Source organism: Ciona robusta, chromosome 14 (assembly GCF_009617815.1).
Source record: "Ciona robusta chromosome 14, ASM961781v2".
NCBI classification, from domain to species: Eukaryota; Metazoa; Chordata; class Ascidiacea; order Phlebobranchia; family Cionidae; genus Ciona; species Ciona robusta.
In genome coordinates, this window is record NC_143248.1 from 2,814,564 (window position 1) to 2,836,543 (window position 21,980).

Genomic DNA, 21,980 nt, shown 5'->3' on the forward strand with positions numbered 1-21,980 from the left:
TGAACAACTTGGGACTGTAGGTCCAATATATGGAAAGTGTTGGTAAAAGTTTAAAAGGAAATAGAAATTCACGGTCGTTTACCAAAAGATTTTATGAAGTAGGTCAAGCGATCACAGCGATCGATAACATAGAAATCAAATTGAAGAGTGAGAAATAGGGGAAAAAATACAGTTTATTTGTTATTGCAACGATTGAGTTGGGTTTGCGTAAGAATTCAGTTGTTTTTTGACAGTTTTTAAGACTATAGCAACTGAGACAAAAACTGATGAAATGCAGTTATTGAAATAATATTTTTACCTGATTTTGTTGCTGTTTTAACAATCGAAGCGTATGTAAGGTCTTATTTTACAAGGGTATAGAATTTCGCAACTAATTGCAACTAGAAGTTATGTATGCACTAAGTATAGATGTTTAAGCTTGTTATATTAGGACTATTGCCCTGGAAAAATCTTTATATGCTTTTAAACATATTGCAAGACAAAGTTGTTGGAACATATTTAAAACAGATGCTTTTGTTGAGATGCTTATCTATCTATTTATACTATGTGTTTTACTGTTTCACTCCTTATTTAATTTCTCAAGGGCACGCTTTTATCTGTCATGTTTGTCAAATTTTATTGTTTCAATGTATTTAAATCTACATTCTATTGTGACCGGTGCAATGTCTGTTGAAGGAAGATGACCTGTCAATCACAGCCAGAAAGCTTGGAAACACAGTGTATGCTCAAGCTCTACCTTTCCATAAAGGATTTCATACCAGACCAGCAATCGGAGGTTTGTTTCTGTAATTGTATAGAACACAGTAATGTAGTATGTAGAATATGACAGTTGCTGACGAGGCCTCACACTGTCACTACACGACACCCAAGGAGTTGCAAACACTTTGGTGACAACTAAGTTGAAGCAATGTTTGTTAAGTTACTTGCGCCCAAGGTATACACTCCTGTCCGTACTAGCATCGAACCCGGTATCCTTTAGTTATAACACAAGCGCCCAACCACTGAGCCACAGCGCTGCAGAATATCAACCATAAAAAATAAGTTCAAAATAGCATGTATGCAATTATAAAAAGCTGCAGGAAAAAGTTGCATTTGCAAACAACCTTGAAAAAACATGCATCATTTGTTACAGATTCGGTCTATTTTTATTGCATGACAATTGAAATAACTGAGAAATTGTAAACAAAACCGAGTATTATACTTTTCAGTTAGTGCATAAATGTTGTGAATCGTTAAAATTAAATTAAATAGCTACAGTTATGGTTAATATTCTCAAGCACTTAGTGGTTGGGCGCTTGTCATACCAAACGACACCGGGTTTGAAGCCCGGTATTGGTAGGAATATATATTTTAGCCTTGGGCGAGTAACTTAAGGGACATTCCTTCACCTAGTTTTAACTAAAATGTTTGTAGCTCCCTGGGTGTAGGACTAGGGTAATGAGACAACTCTGGCCTAAATTTCAAGTCTCATGGAAAGTCACACTGTAGGTCCACACCAACAAAAATACAGTATGGCCGTTGTTATCTGGCACAATTTTATCCAGGGTGCCTGTTGACAATGAATTCTACCCTCTAGATTTGCACTAGTAATGCAGTGTTAATCTTCATTAAGTTAAGATACTTTATTCCCATTGCTTAAACACAGAGCACATTGTTTATGGCAGTGTTGTGTAACCTTTATGCAATGGTTGATAAATACTTAACTGGACAAAACAGTATGAGCTTACATAAATCTGCGGTACAGAGCAATTGTATTCGTCAAAGCTATATCTATTAAAAAGGTTGTTAATATGTCTATGTCTATGTATGTGAATAATAATGGCTCTGGTTGTCTTTAAAATCCTAATGATACGCTGTTCGGTTGTTTTAATGTTAATAGTAGAAAGTGCAGGCAATTTGTTTGCCGTTGTGGCACAATTGGTTAGTGAGCAAAAATTATGCTTCCAACCCAGAGGTAATCGGTTCAAGGCTCGTTGCTGCCATCATTGTAGGCGTATGTGTCCTTGAGCCAGACACTTAATGGCAATTGCTCCAACCCAGTGGTGACTAATGAATTATCTAAATTGTCAGCCATACATCCAAAAAATAATAAATTTCCTCCCAAAAACAATCACCCACATTCGTGATAACTTGCACGAGGTGTATGAAACCGTGTTATGGTGACTTTAGTTTCCGACCATGCGAGAATAAAGCAAGTTACATTCACTTGTTTTATAAACTAACCTAATAACTAGGTTTATAATGTTTGCATTCTCCTTTTGATTTTGCAAGTACATTTCCAAATTTGTATGTATATTATACATCAATACATGAATTTGTTATTAATAGAATTATAGTCACCATGTATTGCATGTAAACTGTTACCAAAGTAAAATGTTGCCACATCAGAGATAAGCTTTGCTTGATTGTCATATTCATTTGAGTTTCTTTCATAACAGGAATTAAAGCAACATTTCGAAAAGCTTAAAAAAGGATTTTCTGACTGCTATGAAAGTGTAACCCCCGACAATTCTGGTAAGATGACCATTTAAAGTGATTTATTGATTTTTGAAGCTTTTTAAAACCTACTGCACCAACATGTTAAAAATCAAACACCTTAATGGTTGCTCTAATTTTCACAAGTACCTATTCTTTCCCTCCATCGATTATTACCCTTTAAAACCTTAATCAGTGTGTATATAATCCACCCAGGCAGAATAGATGCGTGCGAATGGTTCCTTGGAATAATGCCAACCATATGCTTATATTTGAACATTTGCCAACATTAGCATTGGTAGGACGAGATAACATATGTCACATTTGTCACCAATTCAATGCCAATTGTTTCCCATTGATCAAATACATTCTCTTCTACGTAGGAATAGAATTCTCTTGCTTGAGTGGGCAAGGCAAACAAAAACTGAGCGAAAATGCGATTCTGCAGGTAATTATTAACCCTGGCCACAAGCAGCAAATATTTTGACCCAACCACAAAACACGTATATGTTTACACTTCTAGTTCTTTATTTCCGTTAACTGTATCAAAGTTATATTAATTGGGTAGGGAAAGTATATGATACTTATTTATTAAAAATACATAATTATTAATTAACCTAAAAAATACAGTGTTTTTATTTGTAAGTCAAATTTCTAATAAAATAAAAAACATTTTGTAATTAAAAAATTTTATTTAAAATTTAAAAAACAAATAAATACTTTAAAAAGCTTATGAAAGATTAGATTAAGTACAATTTCGGTCCACAGAAATTGCGAAGTTTTTTAGTGATCGTCAATGTACGTACGAAAATTTGTATTCATGTCTCTGACAACATTTCATCTTTCACAGGGATTTCAAAGGTAAAAAGTTGGTATTTTACTTCTTTTTTTTGTTATTTTTTTATTCCAGCCTTAATTCTTCTTGGTTGTGCTGCTTTTCTAAATCTTTATTATTTCAAAATTTTAATATGTTGTTCGGTTCTTTTATATATATAGCCTATATAGTAAAGTGGGGTAATAAAAAACAATGAAGTACTTGGGGTAGGAAAGGACAACCCCCCCCCCAGACTGCTAATAAATAATTTTATTGCAAACGGCTTTTGTTGGTAAAACCAATATTTATTTTTTATTTCAATTTTTTTCTAGACGTTAATTACTTTTTCGGTAAAACACAAGCTACTTAATAAAACAAATAAGTAGCAAAAACAACACAATTTTGTGCTATAGCCTACTAAGTAACTTATTTAAAAAAATAATAAAATTCAGATTATATTTGCAAAAGTTGGTTATCATAAGGAAAAAAAAACATCAAAATCAAATTTCTAAACTGCTCGGTAGGACGCAAGTTTTCTTTAAGCTGTGACACTTATAAATAAATAATGCGAACCTCCCAACGTTTTTTTAGATTTCAACTGTAGGGAATTCGTTGGACAAAATACTTCACAGCAATGCAGGTGCTTTGGAAAAGAACTTTGCTACTATTAAAGGTAGTATACAGAATACTGTAAATGGTAATGCAACACTACAATTGTCTTAATATATTATAATTCTCTAATGTCATCTCTAATAGTAAAGCGTGTCCATAGTATTTATGAGCAGTGTTTAAAAGTGTTGTAGACCCCAGACATATGATAATGCTATGATATATGTGCTTTACAGTACTGCCTGCTTGCCAGCTCTAAAATTTACAATGTGAAAATGTATTCAAGGTATTAGTTTTGTACGGGTAAACACTAAACAATACATATGCTATCGCCCCACCATTGTAGGCACTGTGTAATTTATTTAAAGTTAATTACAGATGTTCAGTCAGTTGTTTGCATTTTGCATAAAAAAAAAAGTAAGAAAAAGGATGACATTTTAAAATATGTGTTCAAAGACAAAATGATTGAAATTTTTAAAGCAGCTTTAGTAGATTGAAACTTCTCAAAATATGAAGTTAACCTGTATGTTAATCCTACTCCAGACGCTTAATTTTGGCGGCTGGCATTTCCAAGAATTTAAAGTTAAAGAAAACGGTTAAAGTGTGTCAGACAGTCAGCTATTTACTGCCTTTAGCCCCTGGGCCTGAAATGCATAATTCAGATGCAAAATATGCCTTGCGTAAACAGTGTCTGAATATTGCTTGTTGGGATATAGGTAAATATTTACCTATCCAGCATGGGTGATACGATCTTTTGGCTTTGTAAATTAATAAAAAAATGCTTGCTTTTATAATAATGGCAAAAAGAACAAAACCACTGTCTTGGACTACTGCCCTGTTCCTTGGCCCCTTTCTCCTGCAAAGTTTTATGTAAGCAGGAGATCTTTGAGCTGTTTTCAGAGGCTCCTGAATGACTATGTTATATTTAACCTTAGTGGGTTCAAATTTGCAAGGGCATTTTTAGGTATATAAATAAGCACTTTGAAAATAAATGTCCATATTTGTAAACAATGCTCTAAAATAAAACTTACCATTTTCAATATATGTGTTTAACTTTATAAACTAGATATTTTTTGTAAATTAATTCAAATAGAGACCAGATAACTTTGATTTACATTTTCTTCCAGGTCCGGATGATGGCAAGAAGCCAAATCCTCACTTCTTCACTGGAAACTTCCTTACCAAGCTAAAAGAGTCCGGAGGCGGGAATTCTGTGAGTGAGGAGGAACGATATAAAGAGATGAAGTGTGTCACAATTGTCGATATTTTTCAAGATCCTCCAGACTGCGAAGAGACATCAAATGAAAGTAATTTATTTTGATTTTTATATATTTTTATTAAAAATGAAAGTAATTTTTTTTACTGTGATATTTTCTGTAATTCTTGCTTTAGTCTAGCACTCATATTGTTAAATAATTGTTTGCATCATAATAACAGAATGCACCAAGTTACTAAATATGCAATGCAAGATTGAACATGCGGCTGGCGAAATATATATATATATCTCATTAGTTTACCACTAGTACGACATTTTTCGCTGCATCTTTGTAGCAAAAAAATATCTTAAACGTTTATGTTAACATTTTAGGTTGTTTTAAATTAATATATATATATAAATTGTTTTTTTTCTAAACTTTTTCTTTAATATATATATGTGTATACTCTTTGAGTATATGTTTGTGCAATCCTATAATGTTTAGTGTTTCCACAGTACGCATTTAAAGATACTGCAGCAATGCTGTTTCTGCAATACACAAATGCAATGTATAAATGTTATTTACATATATTACATTTGTGCATTGCCAAACAGAATTGTTGCATCTTGAATTTGTAATCTGGAAACACTGGCATTATAGGAATGCTCATCACAGATTTATTTACTCTAATGCATATAGTGATGAGAAAATAGTTTTCCATCCATCTATCACATAAATACTATAATCCACGATAAGCCTTTACCTACAAGCTAGTATAATACTCACTGTGGTTGGCTACCTAATGTTCTATTTTTATTGCAGGATTTATTCTAAAATAAAACCCAGGCTAATATATAACTGTCAAACCTAAATTTCATGTAACCCTATGCACTTATATCTGTACTTAATACCCATAACTTTTCCTTGTCTATCACAAACTATCAAATTAACAAACTATCAAATTACTTAATGAATTTTTTTATATGTAATCTACCGCATTTTTATACACAAACTACATTTTTATATACATACTGCATTTTTATATATATATCGCATTTTTATATACATACTGCATTTTTATATACATACTGTATTTTTATACACAAACTACATTTTTATATACATACTGCATTTTTATACACAAACTACATTTTTATATACATACTACATTTTTATATACATACTGCATTTTTATATACATAGTGCATTTTTATATACATAGTGCACTTTTATATACATACTGCATTTTTATACATACTGTATTTTTATACATAATGCATTTTTATATACATACTGCATTTTTATACATACTGTATTTTTATATACATACTGCATTTTTATACACAAACTACATTTTTATATACATACTGCATTTTTATACACAAACTACATTTTTATATACATACTACATTTTTATATACATACTGCATTTTTATATACATAGTGCATTTTTATATACATAGTGCACTTTTATATACTTACTGCATTTTTGTATGCTTATTGCATTTTTGCATTTTTATACACAGTGGCTTTTATATATTTTTCCAGGCAAGCCACAGTACTATGTTTGCCTTGTAACTCCTGATGAAAATCCGAAGCCCCCTACTAAAGGCCCCCCTAATCATACCATCCACACAAAAGGGGAAATACCCCAACCTGAGAAGTTTACCACCCAACAAGATATAGCAGGTACTTGACTTTATTCATTGGATATTGACATTATGCAGATTTTATGTTATATTATATATCATGTTCATGTATATATAAATTTAAATATTAGTTAGGAAAAATATATATGGTAGAATGGAGAAAGATGGGACACATTTAGAACAAAATATCCAAATATCCTGATCTTGTTTTAAACAATTAACAGCGATCTATGAGAATTGTGAGGATATGGTTTTAAATTTCTTTGAATGTTATTTGTTTACTACTAAATTGGACAAGTTTTTTTCCCACCCTACGATATATTGTACACATACATTTTTGTCTTGAAACCTTTTAAACATTATCTAAATTTATCTAGGACTATATCTCCAAAAAATATTCCCAAAAAATTCCTGATTCAAGCATTCTATTTATAACCAAGGTAAAATCATTGCCTTGGATGCTCAGCACCTTCTACCATCCAGTCCAAACCAGTTACAACCAGTCTCACCCAAAAAGAACGACCTCATTCGACGTTGTATTAGAAGTTTGTTTGAACCGAGACAGAACGGCAATTCCTTGTCCCAAATACTTCACTCACAAGGTAATTAAACAAAACTTTATCAAACAAAACCACCAGGGCTTCGTCCCTGGACCCTACCAGGTATTTTACTTCCCCATTAAGGGGTTTTTGCAGGAGTCATAAAAATCTTATTCATGTAGGTGTCAAATAATTTTTAAGTCAAACATTCTTTATTTAATCTAAAACAGCCCCCTTTGCACATTACTTGAGGACGTTGAGGTAACTTAGTATAATTTGAATAAAGCTTCTAAACTAAGAACTGATCATCGTTAGTGTATTTTTAATTCAAATAAAAATTAAAGTTTTGTATTCAAAAACAATTAAACAATTTAAAAAAAACTTTACCTACCCTCTGAGGCCCCAATGTTCGTCGCTAATATAATCGCTGTAGTGCCAAAGCAGTTATCGTTATCTTGAAAGGGCATACCAACGAAAATTGAAAATTTGCATATAGATAGAAATGCGCAAAGCGATCTAATTCACCATCAAAGTTTTAAAAACAAAACACTCTCTGTTATATAAATAATATATCATTGAAAATAAAACGGATTTATAAGTTCAATACTGTAAGTTACAGTCTGTAACGGAACATGATCTATTTTAGTAATAATTTTTATAGCAACCCACAAATGTAGAAATGCTTGTGTATTACCCTCATTTATTTGACAGTTTAACACATACTTAACTTCTTTCACAAATATTTGTAAATTATTGAAACTTTTACGCGGTTTCAAAAGCCCTTATTGACTTGTATGTCTCAAGGCATATCTAACTAATTACCTAACCAACCACGCACGCGCACACTATCGAAAAACTGATATGTGGGTGTTTCAAAACACAACCATGTCTTCCTTTCAAACCGGATTCGATACCAATCTACAAAGAATATGCCATGCAATATATGGCTATTGGCTGTGTATTGTTATCTGGATGCAATACATGACTTGCAAATATTTTAAGTTGTATTCACAGTTGATTTTGTAGTTGACAATATTCTTTGAAGTTTATATCCTCGTGTAAAAATATTTTTATGTAATGTTTATAAAACACCTGATCACCCCACTGTATAGCCCTAAGTAGTAGGAATTTAAGGTTCACGTTCCCGCAATAGAACCTGTTCAAACTAAAAACTGTGATAGCAAGATTACAATACAATATTGTACAGGGCGTGTCGTACGCAAACTTTTGTTTCAGTTAGAAATTTAACTTGATAATAATTAAATTAACAGAAATGGCTTGTGACTGCTAGGTGTAGCGACCAATGCTTATTTTTTTCCAATTAAATGTAAATATGTTTTTAACTGTAAGCGTGTTTTAACAACTGTTGTTTTGTCGCTACATCCTGTGTTTAAAATATTTTTAAATTTTTGCTTCCAGAATCTAAGAGGCAAATAAAGTTTTTAATATATATTATTATATTATTTCTGAAACCCACATTTTCTCAAATTTTCGATCTAAATAAATTCCACTCCATTTTTATATTTACCTTCCTTTGATAGTATTGAACCAAGGCCATGCTACCAGTCCAGCTTACAAGTTTCGTCTCTCTGACGGAACGACCGTCACTGCCCAAACCAAGAGTAAACTGATGCAAGGCAAGCAAGGGGGAGATCCACCTTTTATCATCTCATTGCACTCAATATACCGGTAAGTGGTTCATACAAAAATCCTAATCTTTTATAGTTAGGATTTTTAGTCTATTAACGTCCGCTGCCGTGGCAAAGTGGTTAGCAGGTCCGCCTGTAACCCAGAGGTAATGGGTTCAAGGCTCATTGCGGCTACTATTGTGGGCGTATGTGTCCTTGGGCAAGACGCAGCAATTGTTCCTAATGGGTTGTCCAATTTATCAGCCATACGTAAAATGAAAAAATCTCCCCAAAAATAATTACCTACAAAGTAACATAAAAGGTAACCCGTAAGCTGACACGAGGTGTGTGAACACCCGTGTTATAACGACTGTTGTTTTTCGGCCACGCGAGGATAAACTAAGTTACATTTATTCATTCACTAAGTGATAGGCCAGCAGTACATGTGTAAAGACTCGCAAATGAGTTAAAAACTGTTGATAAAAAGTATTTTTATTTATAATTACATGTATCTATTCCACTTGGCTGAGGCCTACAGTGGCGCACGTCATAGAACCTGAGGTTTAGGCCAGAATCCGTAAGCATAGTTGTATAAAATTATGCCAAAAACTCAAGTAAATTATCTTTGAATAGTATGTCAGTTATTTATAAAGATATTACAAAAATTGTGTTACAAGGCTGTACACACTGTGCTAGTTTATTTGCCTGTCTAAAAGTGAATACACCCTGTCATAAAGTTTAAAACAAGTAAAAAAAGTTGCAGTTCATGTTAAACCACACTGTGGCGCCATTGAGCCACAGCAGATTGCACCTTGAACAGTGTTAAAAATTAATAGAAAATCTATTACTTGGTAAAATTACATATCGGTCTAAAACGCATTAGAAATACATCTACATTAGCACACAGTGTTCAGCAAAGCCCTGTGCATGGTTGTTTGTGCTTTTCAGAAATTTTTAGCCATTTATATCAGTCTGTGGTACAATACTCTAAAACTAGATATGTATATAACAAATTTTACTAAATTTAGAATGTTTCATGCTTCTGCATCTTTTTTATTCTCTTTAATTCGGTGATACACCTTTATAACGACCATACTTATCTCGTGTACTCGGACAATATCTCATTTACCTGGCGGCCATGTTTAAAAAATGAGTTCTAATTTTTAAGTGTATTGCATAAACTAGAGTCCCCACATTGTCTGTATTTGGTAGTACACCCATAGAAACAGCTCCTTTTTGGCGGTTTATTCAATTTTTTTAGTTATTTGGAACTTTAATCCTTGTAGTCGTGTAAGATATGCTGCACTAATCAAATGTTGCATGAAATCGGAGCCCAATACGCGTCACGTAATTGTGAGAGTCCTGCTAGCTGCAGGCCGGTCTCACAGGGCAGGAAATGATGTCACAGGGCCTGTTTTAAGCTAGCTATGATCACTGTAATTTTCATCTCACAAAAGTGTGCGTGGTGTATACACCACAACAGGATTATTTTCTGTTTCAGTTAACAGTTGTGTAGTTACTGTTTCGGTTTAGTAAGTAAGGTGTTCAGATTTTGAGGTCAATTTATAGCTTATACAGAATTTACCAAAAACTACCAAAATAAGTTTTTTTCTGGTTACTTTGATAAAATGATAATATACATAAGTGTTATTAGCTGTCTTTGTAAAAAAGATTTTATAACCCAACCAGTTTTGTAATATTAAAATGTTATAAGTATCATTAGGAAAATTTACAGAAAAAGAAAAAACTATTTGACGATTTTTGTCATATGCCGTTTTATTCCCTTGCAGTATGCTTTGCAAGATATCCCAATTGCAGGAAATATTAACTATACACCCAGCAGTCTAAAAGATAGTTCTAAGAAACTGTGACATTTTCTATCCCACTTAGACAGACAGCTGAAAGCCTATTGCGTTGGAAGCTGTGCTTGCATGCCTGGCCATTGTTTTTGTTTCCCTGGTTCTCTTTTTTGGAACAGGTTGAATCCGGTTGCTGCTAAAATTGCAACCTGAATCGACTGGAAATGAGATATTGGGTTACAATGTTTAAATGGTGTATAAATTTTTACTAGACTAGCTTACAGTACAATGTTTCTTGGTTTTTTTTCTGTTAGAACTTCAAATCTTTATCTGTGCTCGGAGCACACTTAACCGCTACAAACCTGCACAACCATAGAAAATCATTTTCTGGTCCATTTATTGATCAATTGTAAAATTGGATTTGTCTTGCGACTTTTGCCTCCTTTAAAATATTAAGACTACCTTGAGAAATACGGACTGCTGGTTAAAACCAATGCTCCAGCAAGAAAATGTTCTTTTAAATCTCTTCGTTTATATTGGAATACCAGAAACAGACTGACGTCACACTTATTTTTAACTAAATGATATTTGAATGAAAAAAGGGTTGTAGTTATTGTTTCGGAATTATAAAAAAATCATAATAAACTATACACATCACATGTTACATTTACTTTGCAAGTGTTTTTGCATTATATGAAATAGAACGAAATACATAAAACTTGAATTTAAAATAGCATTTTAAATTTAATCTTGGCGCAGTGTTGTAGTTTAATCATGGTCAGTTCCTAAAATTTGTAAAATTTAACTGGAAGCTTTACCATTGATGTATGTTGTTCAGGTTTTATAACTGTGTCTGTTATATTGGCATGTCTGGTTCTGTTTGGTATTCATATCATACTCCCTTAGATGTACATATGTGTAAATACAGAAAATCAGCCAAAATCAAATGCTTGTTTTATCTTGTATGGTCATTATACCATACTGCCACAGTGACATTTTGATAGCATATAGTTAGACTTTTTTAAAATAAATTACTGTTCAAAAGGTAACCCTTGCTAATATGCTAAAAAATTGTTTTTATCAAGTATTTTAAACTTTAATTTAGGATAGACAATATAGGTAAAGAGTGCTGAAAAATACTTTTTCCAACAGTGACGGTACTTTACAAGGACTTAATCTTCCTGGCCTACCACCAGCAATAAAAAGCATTTTATCAGGTAAAATAACATATCTGGTTCAACTATTTTTTACTAAAACTATTATGTGATATTCTTTTTTGTTTGTAAGTCGACAGTTTAATATTTAATTGCCTTTTAAATTGTACTTTATAACTAGTACAGAAAATATCCTAAACTATTAACAATCTAGTTTTTAAACTTTGTACATAACGAATATTTTAACAACATTTTTTTATTTAACATTAAGTTTCCATAAATACAAATTTCAGCAACACATTTTTTCAAATATTTTTAAAAACAAATTTTCATCAACAAACAAAAAAATTTTATTCAACATTTTTTACCAACAACAACAACAACAACAACAGGTCCTGTGTTGCTTGATCGGTCGTCAACATCGTCGCCAACAATCGCTTCAACATTCACCGATTCAACTTCAATTCAACCGTTTGTTCAACTCAGCCAAAACAAGAAAAATGTAAGCAAAAAGATAAATTCATCAAGTTTAAACCAGTATTATCTAGTTTTAAATATAGCTGTAATGACTAAATCATATGCGTCATTTTGTTTAAATTTTTAACAAAATTTGGGTTAAAATTTAAAAAAAATGAAGTTACAGTCGTTAAACATAGGAAGCCTCCAGAATTGGTGGGGCAAATGCTTTATTCATTTGCTATGCTTGCTTGTAAAGGCACATAACAGCAGGACAGAAGCAGTTTGCCCATAAAACAGATGCTTAACAACACAGAATTTCGACCCGGTTTCAAAAGTTAGATAACTTCACCCTAGCTGTTCCTAAAGTTTTGCTTAAATACTTCAATAAGACCAGTAGTTTCAAACATTTTAGGACCCTACTACAGCCCTTGTCCCAAATACTCTCAAAGGGCATATTTTTAAACAAACAGTTGGTTCAAAACTGGTTTAAACCTGTAATATCTGGTTCCAGTTGCTTCCAGTTGAAGTCTCATTTTCCTCAAACTGGTCGTCCAGTGTTGCCGAGGGTTTTAATCAACGCAACGGAAGTGACGTGGCCAGAGAGTTATTGGTCAGCACTGGAACTAAAGAGAGTGCAGAGGTAAGGAAGAAGATACATACTTGTGTTTAAACATCCCAGTTATCATGTATATTACTCAGGTCCTAGGACAAGTCATGTCAGGTCAGGTGTTTTAGGTTGGTCTACAATGTAGGGTTAAAGTAGTCCTTTAAAATACAGGGTATTATGTGCAAAGTGCAATTTCACAATATTAACCTTTCATTTTCACGAAAAAAAGGTTTTAAATAAAATTTGGTGAAAAAAATTTAAATCGTAAAATCAACATAAAAATCTAACCCACAGAACATCGTCAACGAAGTCCTCTCTCCTCCCCCCCACTTAGACGGCCACCTTGTACATTCAGTAGGTGGCGCCAAATCTCAGCTTAAATCTCTCTTGTCGTCGAACTCAGAAAAATCTGACATTACAATGTTTGAAACTGAACTTAACCAGACTCACTCTCCTACTATAGGTTTGTAGTTTCTTTAAATTTTATTATTCACTATTTGTATAAATTAGTTTTTTAATATAGTAGGGTGCGGAAAGACGAGACACCTTTAGCACATAATATCCAAATACCCTGTTCATATTTTAAACAATTCACAATGACCTATAGGAGTCGAGAGGATACAGTTTTATAATTCCTTGAATGTTTTTGTTTATTACCAAATGGGTTGAGAAAATAAATAAAAAAGTGGCCCATTTTCCCCCACCCTTCTATATAAATTATTTTTTCAAATTTTGTATGATTTTTTTTCACAAGTAACATTACTTCCAATTCCAGGTTTTATACAAAAGCTCTCCTCAGTGGATAATTCATATACCAACCCCGCCACCTACCCTGGGCCCCCATGTGTTGATATATCCAGGTTTACATTACCCCAAGATAACGGAAGGTTCCCCTCAGCACCCATGTCAAACGATTCCGCAATCAGTGAGGGTTCCGTCGGAAATTTTATCCAAAAATCGCAAGAAAATCTGAAGTCCTCCCAATCTTATGGCGTCAACGGGGCAAGGAGGGTTTTCACCCCACCTGAAAATCAGTCAGCCCCAACAGTGACACCCCGGTCCCGCAGTGCCTCGTCTACAACATTCTCCTCCACTGAGAACCCTTTAAAACGAACAGTTTCAATGACAACAAGTGAATCAAGCCCTGGAGGCCTCATGCTCTCGCCAGGCAGACAGAGAGACACAAAACCTGCGAAAAGAAGCAAAATCCTTGAAACAATTCTAAACTCAACAACTATAAATGAGGCCGTGATATCCTACGCATGTGATGTCAAACCACAGACATACGTAACTGCTCCTGTCTCTATACTTAACCATCAAACCAGTAACACACAATCTGTGAGCGTTAAGACAGAAGTAGTAGCCACAAACTGTGCCCCATTACCCACTATATTACCCCAGACCCTATTTGACCCCCTTGGTACTCTCACCCCTTCAATAGAGGGTAAGTACCCTGACCCAAGCGACCCCACACTGGAGACTGCTCCAAAGTGGGCTGCAAGCTCCGCAGTAAGTCCAGAGGAGCTTGAAGAACTAAACGAGATCTTTAACGATCTTGACAGCATGAATAATGAAATTGGAGTCGATTTTTCCGCTGCAATTGACAACACATCAAACCAGATACAGCTTTTTCAGTCCGGCCTACCGCAGCCCACTATAAACCATACCATGCCCGCCATAGAGGATCAAAGCCACCAACAAAAGCTTCAATACAACAACAACATGCACCACAGTAAGTTGCATTGTTTTCCTTAGGCTTAAATTAAAGTTGGCAAATTTTTTTTGCAATTTAAACGCTAGTTAAGTTACCCTGTTTTGTGTAAAAATGTGTGCCTGGTCTTATGTTTAGAATTTGTTTGGGTCAAAAAACTCCGGCCTAAATCCCAGGTTTCCCAAAATCCATGCCATTGTACACCAGCCACACAGAATGGAACATGATTTGTATTTAATGCAAAACTTATACATTTTATGAAGTTTTTTATTATGAAAATTTTTGTTAAATGCAAAACTTAAAAAAATGAAATGATTAAAACTTACTGAAGTATATTTCGAAAAGATTTTAACCTCTGTCATTCTTAGTTGTCATAATTTCTGATTCATCATAAAACACTCATAGTCATAGTAGATACGTCATAAACATGTAACTGCCAAGTTGCTCTTATATTCATAATATTGAACATAATATACTTTAATACAGCCATTAAACAATTTCAAATTCATATATCTGGTACTACTTTATTAAAAAAATGTTTACCTGCTAAGCTAGTTTAGAACGTTTTTTGACCAGTATTATTAAATATTATGTCCCATTTTTGTTAAAACTGTAGTTTAGTTTACCCACCAACACTAACCCCATTTATTTATTTTCAGATATGTCGCCAAAGCAGCACATGCCCCCTACCTACTCACCCCCTGACCCCCAAATCTACGCCCAACAGCCCCACCCAAACCCCATGTCCACAGTCGTCCCAACAGGCCTTGAAACTTGCCCCAACAGGGTAATTCCTAACCCCACCCCACAACACTACACCCAACCCCAAAGTTTTGGGGGTGACACCCAATTTCTTGGGGGCTCTGATAGCTGGGACGGAGATGAACCATTTGTTGATCTGGGTACCTACCCACCCCCAGCGGGTATTAACCCAAGAATGCCTATCCCTATGCAGCATAATATGGGTAAGTTGTAAGTTACCTTATTTTTTAATAATGGATTATAGTGTCAGTTTTAACACAAGCATAACAGCTTATGTATCTGTTTTAATATTTGTAGCTTTAAACCACAAAAAGTACAATCTTATGCAAGTAAATACCTGAAATTAACAGACATGTAGAAAATGTATAGTACTGTGGGGGAAAATGGGACATCTTTAGCACATAATATCCAAATATCCCAATTATGTTTTAAACAAATGATAACCATCAATGGGAGTCGTGAGGATAAGGTTTTATAATTCTTTGAATGTTTTCGTTTACTACTAAATGTTATGAAAAAATAGAATGAAAATGTGTCCCATTCTATTATATTTAATCTGTTTTAACCATCACTTGATTCAAACCTTCACAGGTCCCATGCACATGAATGGTGGTCGCATGTCAGGGCATAATACAATGACTAATCCTATGCAGGTAAGAACATTCTAAACCAGCATTTCTTAAACTGGGTAATTTCCTCGTATTTAGAGGGTAAATGAGCTACCAATCAAATCCACATCAGTTGACGGGACAGAAAAATTGTGCCAATTGTAGTACTTTACCAGACATTAAACAACTTGTTGCCAAAAAGCTAGCCCATTTGTCTTATTAAGCATATCTGATGTAATTAGTTGTTTTTGCTTTTTAATAAATGAGCACCAAATTACATATTGGAGGGAAACCTGATAAGTATCTTTGTTAAAAGGTTAAAGCATACAAAAAACAACAATGGTCCTTAAACCTATTTACCTATATACGTTATCTCATTGACAATATTTTATTTTAATTCAATTTTATTCAAATCATTTTTTCCTTTCACCTACATTCGACGTCATTTTGTTGTTCATATACGTCAAATGTTTTGTACACAATCCACTTACATACGTTGCTTTCGACGTTAGTTTATTTTTACCTTCGTACGTCAGCAACGTCCTTGTTATTATACTACGAAGCTAATGTAGCTTGTGTAGTGTATTAAGTATACAAATACCCGCAATACATTTTGTCAAACATTTTTTGCTAGGCCCGCTATTTTTTTAAGTTTTGCTTACTCATGCTGATTTTGTTTCATTCCAGGGCGCTCCTGTGACTCAGCGTTTCCCAGTAAACGTTCAATCGCAATCCTTGTTACATAATCACTGCGTGTCACATTCTAACGTGAGTGTATGCTTAATGTATCGTGTATGATTCATATAATATAGTATTGCATTTTACGTACTAGCACTTGTAATGTGTGTACGGTGTGTTTTAATTCCACAAAGTAAAAATGAGCTCCACATACTTTCTCTATAACTGTTACATACCGGTAGGGATAACTCGTTATAACTTCTAACATGCCCTTACCAGCAGATGCCGTCTTCATGTATCAGCATACCAGTACCGAACGGCTTAAACCCCCCACTAATAGGGGATTTCCCAAACCCACCCTCCCACGGACCCCAGTGCACAAACATGGGGTTAAATATGCGCCCCCAAGGCAATTCGCCCGAGGTAAGAACGTTGAAAACCACAAATTATACCTCATGCCTTAAAATAGATGTGGACCGTTTTTTACACTCGCTTAAACTGTTATGCGACTTTTTATAGGAATAGTCGTGTATATGTATGACACCATTATAGTCGACCTAAAAACATTTTCGCAAGGAAAAAGGAACTAGTTTTTGTAATCACTCATTATAAACGTAATGTGTCACTTATTACGCGTGTTATCACCATAAAAGGTTATCGGTGCCGTTTCTTTCTCCAGCTTAAAGGATTGCACAATTACCATCGTTTCAACATACGCCATCGCTCCTACGTCATAGTAAACATTCATTTACGAGAATCGCATACGGCGTGTTGTGACTCTAACACCTTTTAATTGCCTACCATACATTGCCTGTATACGTATCTTATTTTCAACAACCACGCTTTAGCTTCAGACGCAACTGTTTCCGTGACGTCACTACGTTATGTAATCGATTTGACTGTGGTAATGAAACCGACGCGTTACAGAAGATCGTTCAGCCATAGTATTAGTAATAGGTTACATAAATGCGGTATTATGTATACCATTTTCATTACCGTGTATTAAAATGTTTAGCCGGCTTTTAAAACTGTGCTCACGCTTCTTAAAACGGCTATTTATCACACAACAAATATGATATACACAAAATACTTTTTAAGGAAATATTTTTGCCGTGAAACAATTTTTTTTTGTAAAATTTTAGTATACTCTGTCTTTTTTAACGGTGCACGGAATGAACTTTTTGCAACATTTTATAAAATTGTTTACAAAACCTGTTGTCACCTTGGACAGCACGTGACGCCTCGTCATCAATACGTTTGTGACGTCACATTCCGTGTGCATTGTCATAATCCGAAAACACAAATCGGGCAACCCTTTCAACACGCGCGATTTCGATGCACCGCGTTCTGTGACGTCACAGAAAGCCCGGAAGTGCTACGTCACAGTTAATTGTGACGAAACAATACCTATTTTTAGTTTGGCCCAGTTCGAAGCAATCAACATTGTGTTGAATCATATCTCACAGAAACACGCATTAATTTATCTACAAAAATATATTTATCCGTTAATTTTGACTGGACGCCTAAGCGTGCTGGGGTATCCACTTATTAGGGTATGCTCTATGCAGTTCAATATTGCCTTTTAAGACGTCTAATATTGTGCACATAAAGGCTTGCATTTTGCCATAGTTATCTATTTACAGAAAGTTAGTTTTAATTATTAAATATTATCCAAAAGTATGTTAGTATTTTGTTTGTAATTTACCATCTAAATGTAAATATTATATTTTCTAGAACCGGCAATATCAGTACAACGGTGGTGGCCCCCATTTCGATGGGGTGAGTAACGGGGGGGTTTCCCAGTACCCCTACCACCTGCAAGGGGTTAAAACCGACATGACCCACTCTGGTATCATCGCACAAAAACGGAATGAACATTTTTTAAAGCAAAGACGGTAAGAGTATTTGTATATAGCTGTACAAGTAATGTAATGCACCTCATTTACGTTTATAGTGTTAAAATTATAAGATCTTTTTTGAGAACGAAAGCAGTGGGGTAAGATGGGACACCTTTAGTACATAATATCCAAATATCCTGATCGTGTTTTAAACAATTAACAACGGTATATGGGAGTCGTGAGGATACGTTTTTATAATTCTTTGATTGTTCTTTGTTTACTACTAAATAGGACTAGAAAATAGAATTTTGACAACGAAAGTTCTGCGGGGTAAGATAGGACACGTGTAGTACATAATATCCAAATATCCTGATTGCGTTTTAAACAATTTACAACGGTATTTTGAAGTCGTGGGGATACGTTTTTATATTTCTTTGAATGTTCTTTGTTTACTACCAAATGAGACTAGAAAATAGAATGAAAAAGTTTCCTATCTTTCCCCACCCTACTTTTTAAGAAGGTTTTTTTGACAACGAGAGCTAGCAGGTTGAAACACGACTGTGCTCATAAGGTTTTAAAATATAACATATCTATACCATTAGCTATAACGTAAAATAACACCTATATCATAGCCAGCCACGTTTACATAAGTATTTCTTCAGGTTACAGCAACAGCTACAATGTGCAGGTACGAACTCGGGTGCCCAAAACTCGTACAATAATTTCTTCGGTAACTCACACCGTGTCATGCTGTCACCACGAGGTAAGTGCCGGACGCCGCACGAATACGTGTAAAACTACATTTTCTTTTCGCTGTAACACATACATCGAAATAATTACTACCGTTTTTTCGACTCTGCCTTTGAAATTTATCGCTATTAGACGGTCCGATTCGGTCCACAGTTTCAGCAGCCACCTGCATGTAGTTTTTTATTCTTTGTGGTTGAGGTCCTTGTCAAGGACCTGGGATTTAGGCCAGATTTGGCTCATTACCCCAACACCCGGAAAATCCATTTAAGTAGTTTTATGCGACTGTGTCACGACACCGCATCGCAAGTAGACGCGTATTTTTCGCACCATTTTTTTATCCTCGTCTGCTTACGAGTTATTACACTTAACAACTTAGTGTATAATTTGATATAGTTAATATTTAAAGACCCATTAGTTACCGCTGGGTTGGAGTGTCCGGTAAGTGACTTGACCAAGAACACATACGCTGATCAGTATTAGTACCGCCGTCGAGCATCGAATCGAAAACACTCTGGTTACGATGCAGGCGCCCAAACCCCCAAGCTATGGCACCGTACAGAAATATGTTTGTGTACGCATTGCATAAAAACATTAATTTATTTCATTTTCAGGTCAGCAAATGAGCACACCGCAATACCAACCTCATGTTAACACCTACCGACCCCAGACTCAAATACACGAGACTCTCTACCGCCACCAACTGCCCGTTCCATCCTTGCAAGCCCCCATGACTACGTCACCACCCGTCACCAATAGTTACAACGGCGTTGTGGGCATGCCTATGACGTCACAAGCTGTGACATCACCGGTCCCGACCGCGAAGACGACGCCGAAGCGGGCACGGACCCGGAAACCGCGCAGGTCTTCCAAGTCGAAAGCGGCGGAAGCAAAACCGATTACGTCATCAGGAGACACGATATTCTGGAATGACGTCACACAGAATCAGACGCCGCCTCTCTACCGCGCCCCGGCGGCCACCGCGATGACGAGCCAGCCGAAGGTTTTTCAAATGACTTTCCGCGATAAACACCAGCGCCCACAAGCGACATATAACGACAGTTTTGCAACGTCGGCAGAAGGCGCCTCGTGGTCAATACACCCGCCTTCCCCCGGCTTGAAATCGGTGGCAAACTCCTCTGTGACGTCACAAAACAACACGCAGAACTTAAACCTGAACGTTCTCCTGAGGCAATTCTCCTCCAAATCAGAGGTAAGAAACTACAGTCATTTCCAAAGTTCGATATTCTAAGTTACCAAGTACTTACTCCTAACTGGCGCCACGGACAAGTTGTTATTGCTAGTTGTCTATAGACTACAGGAACAGGCTTAAAGCTCAACGCTATTATACCATTGTAGGCGTATGCGTCACTGGACAAGACACATAATGGTAGTTACTTCAACCCGGGGTCAATAATTCGTCGTCCTAATGCCAAACCATACAGAAAATAAAAAAATCTGCACCAAAAACGATCACCTACAAAGTTGCGTATATGGTAACTCGTATGTTGGTACGAGGTAATCATAATTTTTGCTATGACATGCGAGGATAAATACCTTACATTGATTTATTCATATTTGTTTATATGTTTCAATTTCTTCTTCTTCCCAGGGCCGTGACATGAATAACAACGCCCTCCCGCCCTCTCTTGCGACACCTACCGGTTTCAACGAACCAGCTCCATTTACATCACCCGACACCCACTGTGATCTCATCAAGAACTCAAACCTAAACAACAACACGAAACCGTGTCGATTCGTCGCATCCGTCACCGCCACCACGATTTCGTCACCTGCGTATGACGTCACGAGCGCCGCCGAGACGCCTGTGACGTCATCAGAGGGCGCCCGGCAAAAAGTCAGTCTTCTTGAAACCCTACTGTTAAGCAAGGACGATTGAGCGGCCGGGAATTCCCTAAATCGACACTGAGTCGTTAACAAATGAGGTGTAAACGAGATTGGTCGCACGTAGCACTCCAAGAAGTAGCAATAGCTTAGCAAAAAGGGAATTTTCACTGTTGCGTTTTCCCTTTCTTTTAAGCTGTTGCCACTATCAGACACTCCACCACAGCTCACTGTATGTCGTCAACCCCACGGTATTCCCACCCAAGTTTCAAGCGTCGTGCCTTTGCTTCTCAGCGTAAAGATTTCGCCAGGTGTATCCTTACCCAGAGGTGTATTGTGAAGTCCCACCCCACGCAGCGCACAGCTCTGCAATATTTCGCCTTTGCAATATTTCCCACGTCCCATGTTCCTTACGTGTTGTTTTTATACATAGGTACCTTTATTCGTCGTTCTTTCCCACCCTTATTACTCTTATTATTCTTATCGGGTAGTTTGTTATAACATTGCCCCCTTCGCGTTTTCTCTCTCAACCCAATCGATTTTGGATTCACGAACTTCCCAGGTGCTTCCCCTTCATCACGACTATCACTGCTGCCTTAACTGTTTACTAGAATTCCCCTAACGAAAAATCCCCCCAGTAACCCCCCCCCCCATAAGGTATTTCCCCAGCCCCACAGCCCTAACAATGCCTCAAATTCAAAACCCACGATCCAAGCCGCTTTAACCCCACTCACATTCAGGGAAAGCCCCTCACTCCAATATACCCCTCCCCTCTTCCACAACGTAATATATCTCTGGTTGAATTTTCAGTTTTCAGTGAATCTTAATAAACCGAAACCCTCTCAGTTGCGTCTCTCAACAC

General features: G+C 35.8%; 1 protein-coding gene across 3 annotated transcripts; it reads left to right on the top strand.

Annotated features, from left to right (window-relative positions):
• The first annotated feature begins 165 nt into the window (after positions 1–165).
• LOC149724959 (uncharacterized) lies at positions 166–21,963 on the top strand. Of its 3 annotated transcripts, none has more exons than XM_089891849.1 (22): positions 166–775; positions 2,439–2,514; positions 2,859–2,923; positions 3,244–3,336; positions 3,881–3,986; positions 5,026–5,205; positions 6,643–6,783; positions 7,184–7,345; positions 8,824–8,971; positions 11,862–11,926; positions 12,256–12,365; positions 12,834–12,962; positions 13,224–13,392; positions 13,705–14,661; positions 15,300–15,605; positions 15,994–16,055; positions 16,698–16,778; positions 16,968–17,111; positions 18,423–18,583; positions 19,189–19,289; positions 19,888–20,486; positions 20,886–21,963. In XM_089891849.1, the coding sequence occupies exons 1-22, from the start codon at positions 680–682 to the stop codon at positions 21,171–21,173; spliced, it is 4,239 nt and encodes a 1,412-aa protein (XP_089747975.1). In that variant the 5' UTR covers positions 166–679; the 3' UTR covers positions 21,174–21,963. The 3 variants fall into 3 exon arrangements, with proteins under 3 accessions (XP_089747975.1, XP_089747976.1, XP_089747977.1); XM_089891850.1 differs by having other exon boundaries at positions 167–775; positions 16,971–17,111; XM_089891851.1 differs by having other exon boundaries at positions 167–775; positions 3,881–3,962.
• Positions 21,964–21,980: the final 17 nt, after the last annotated feature.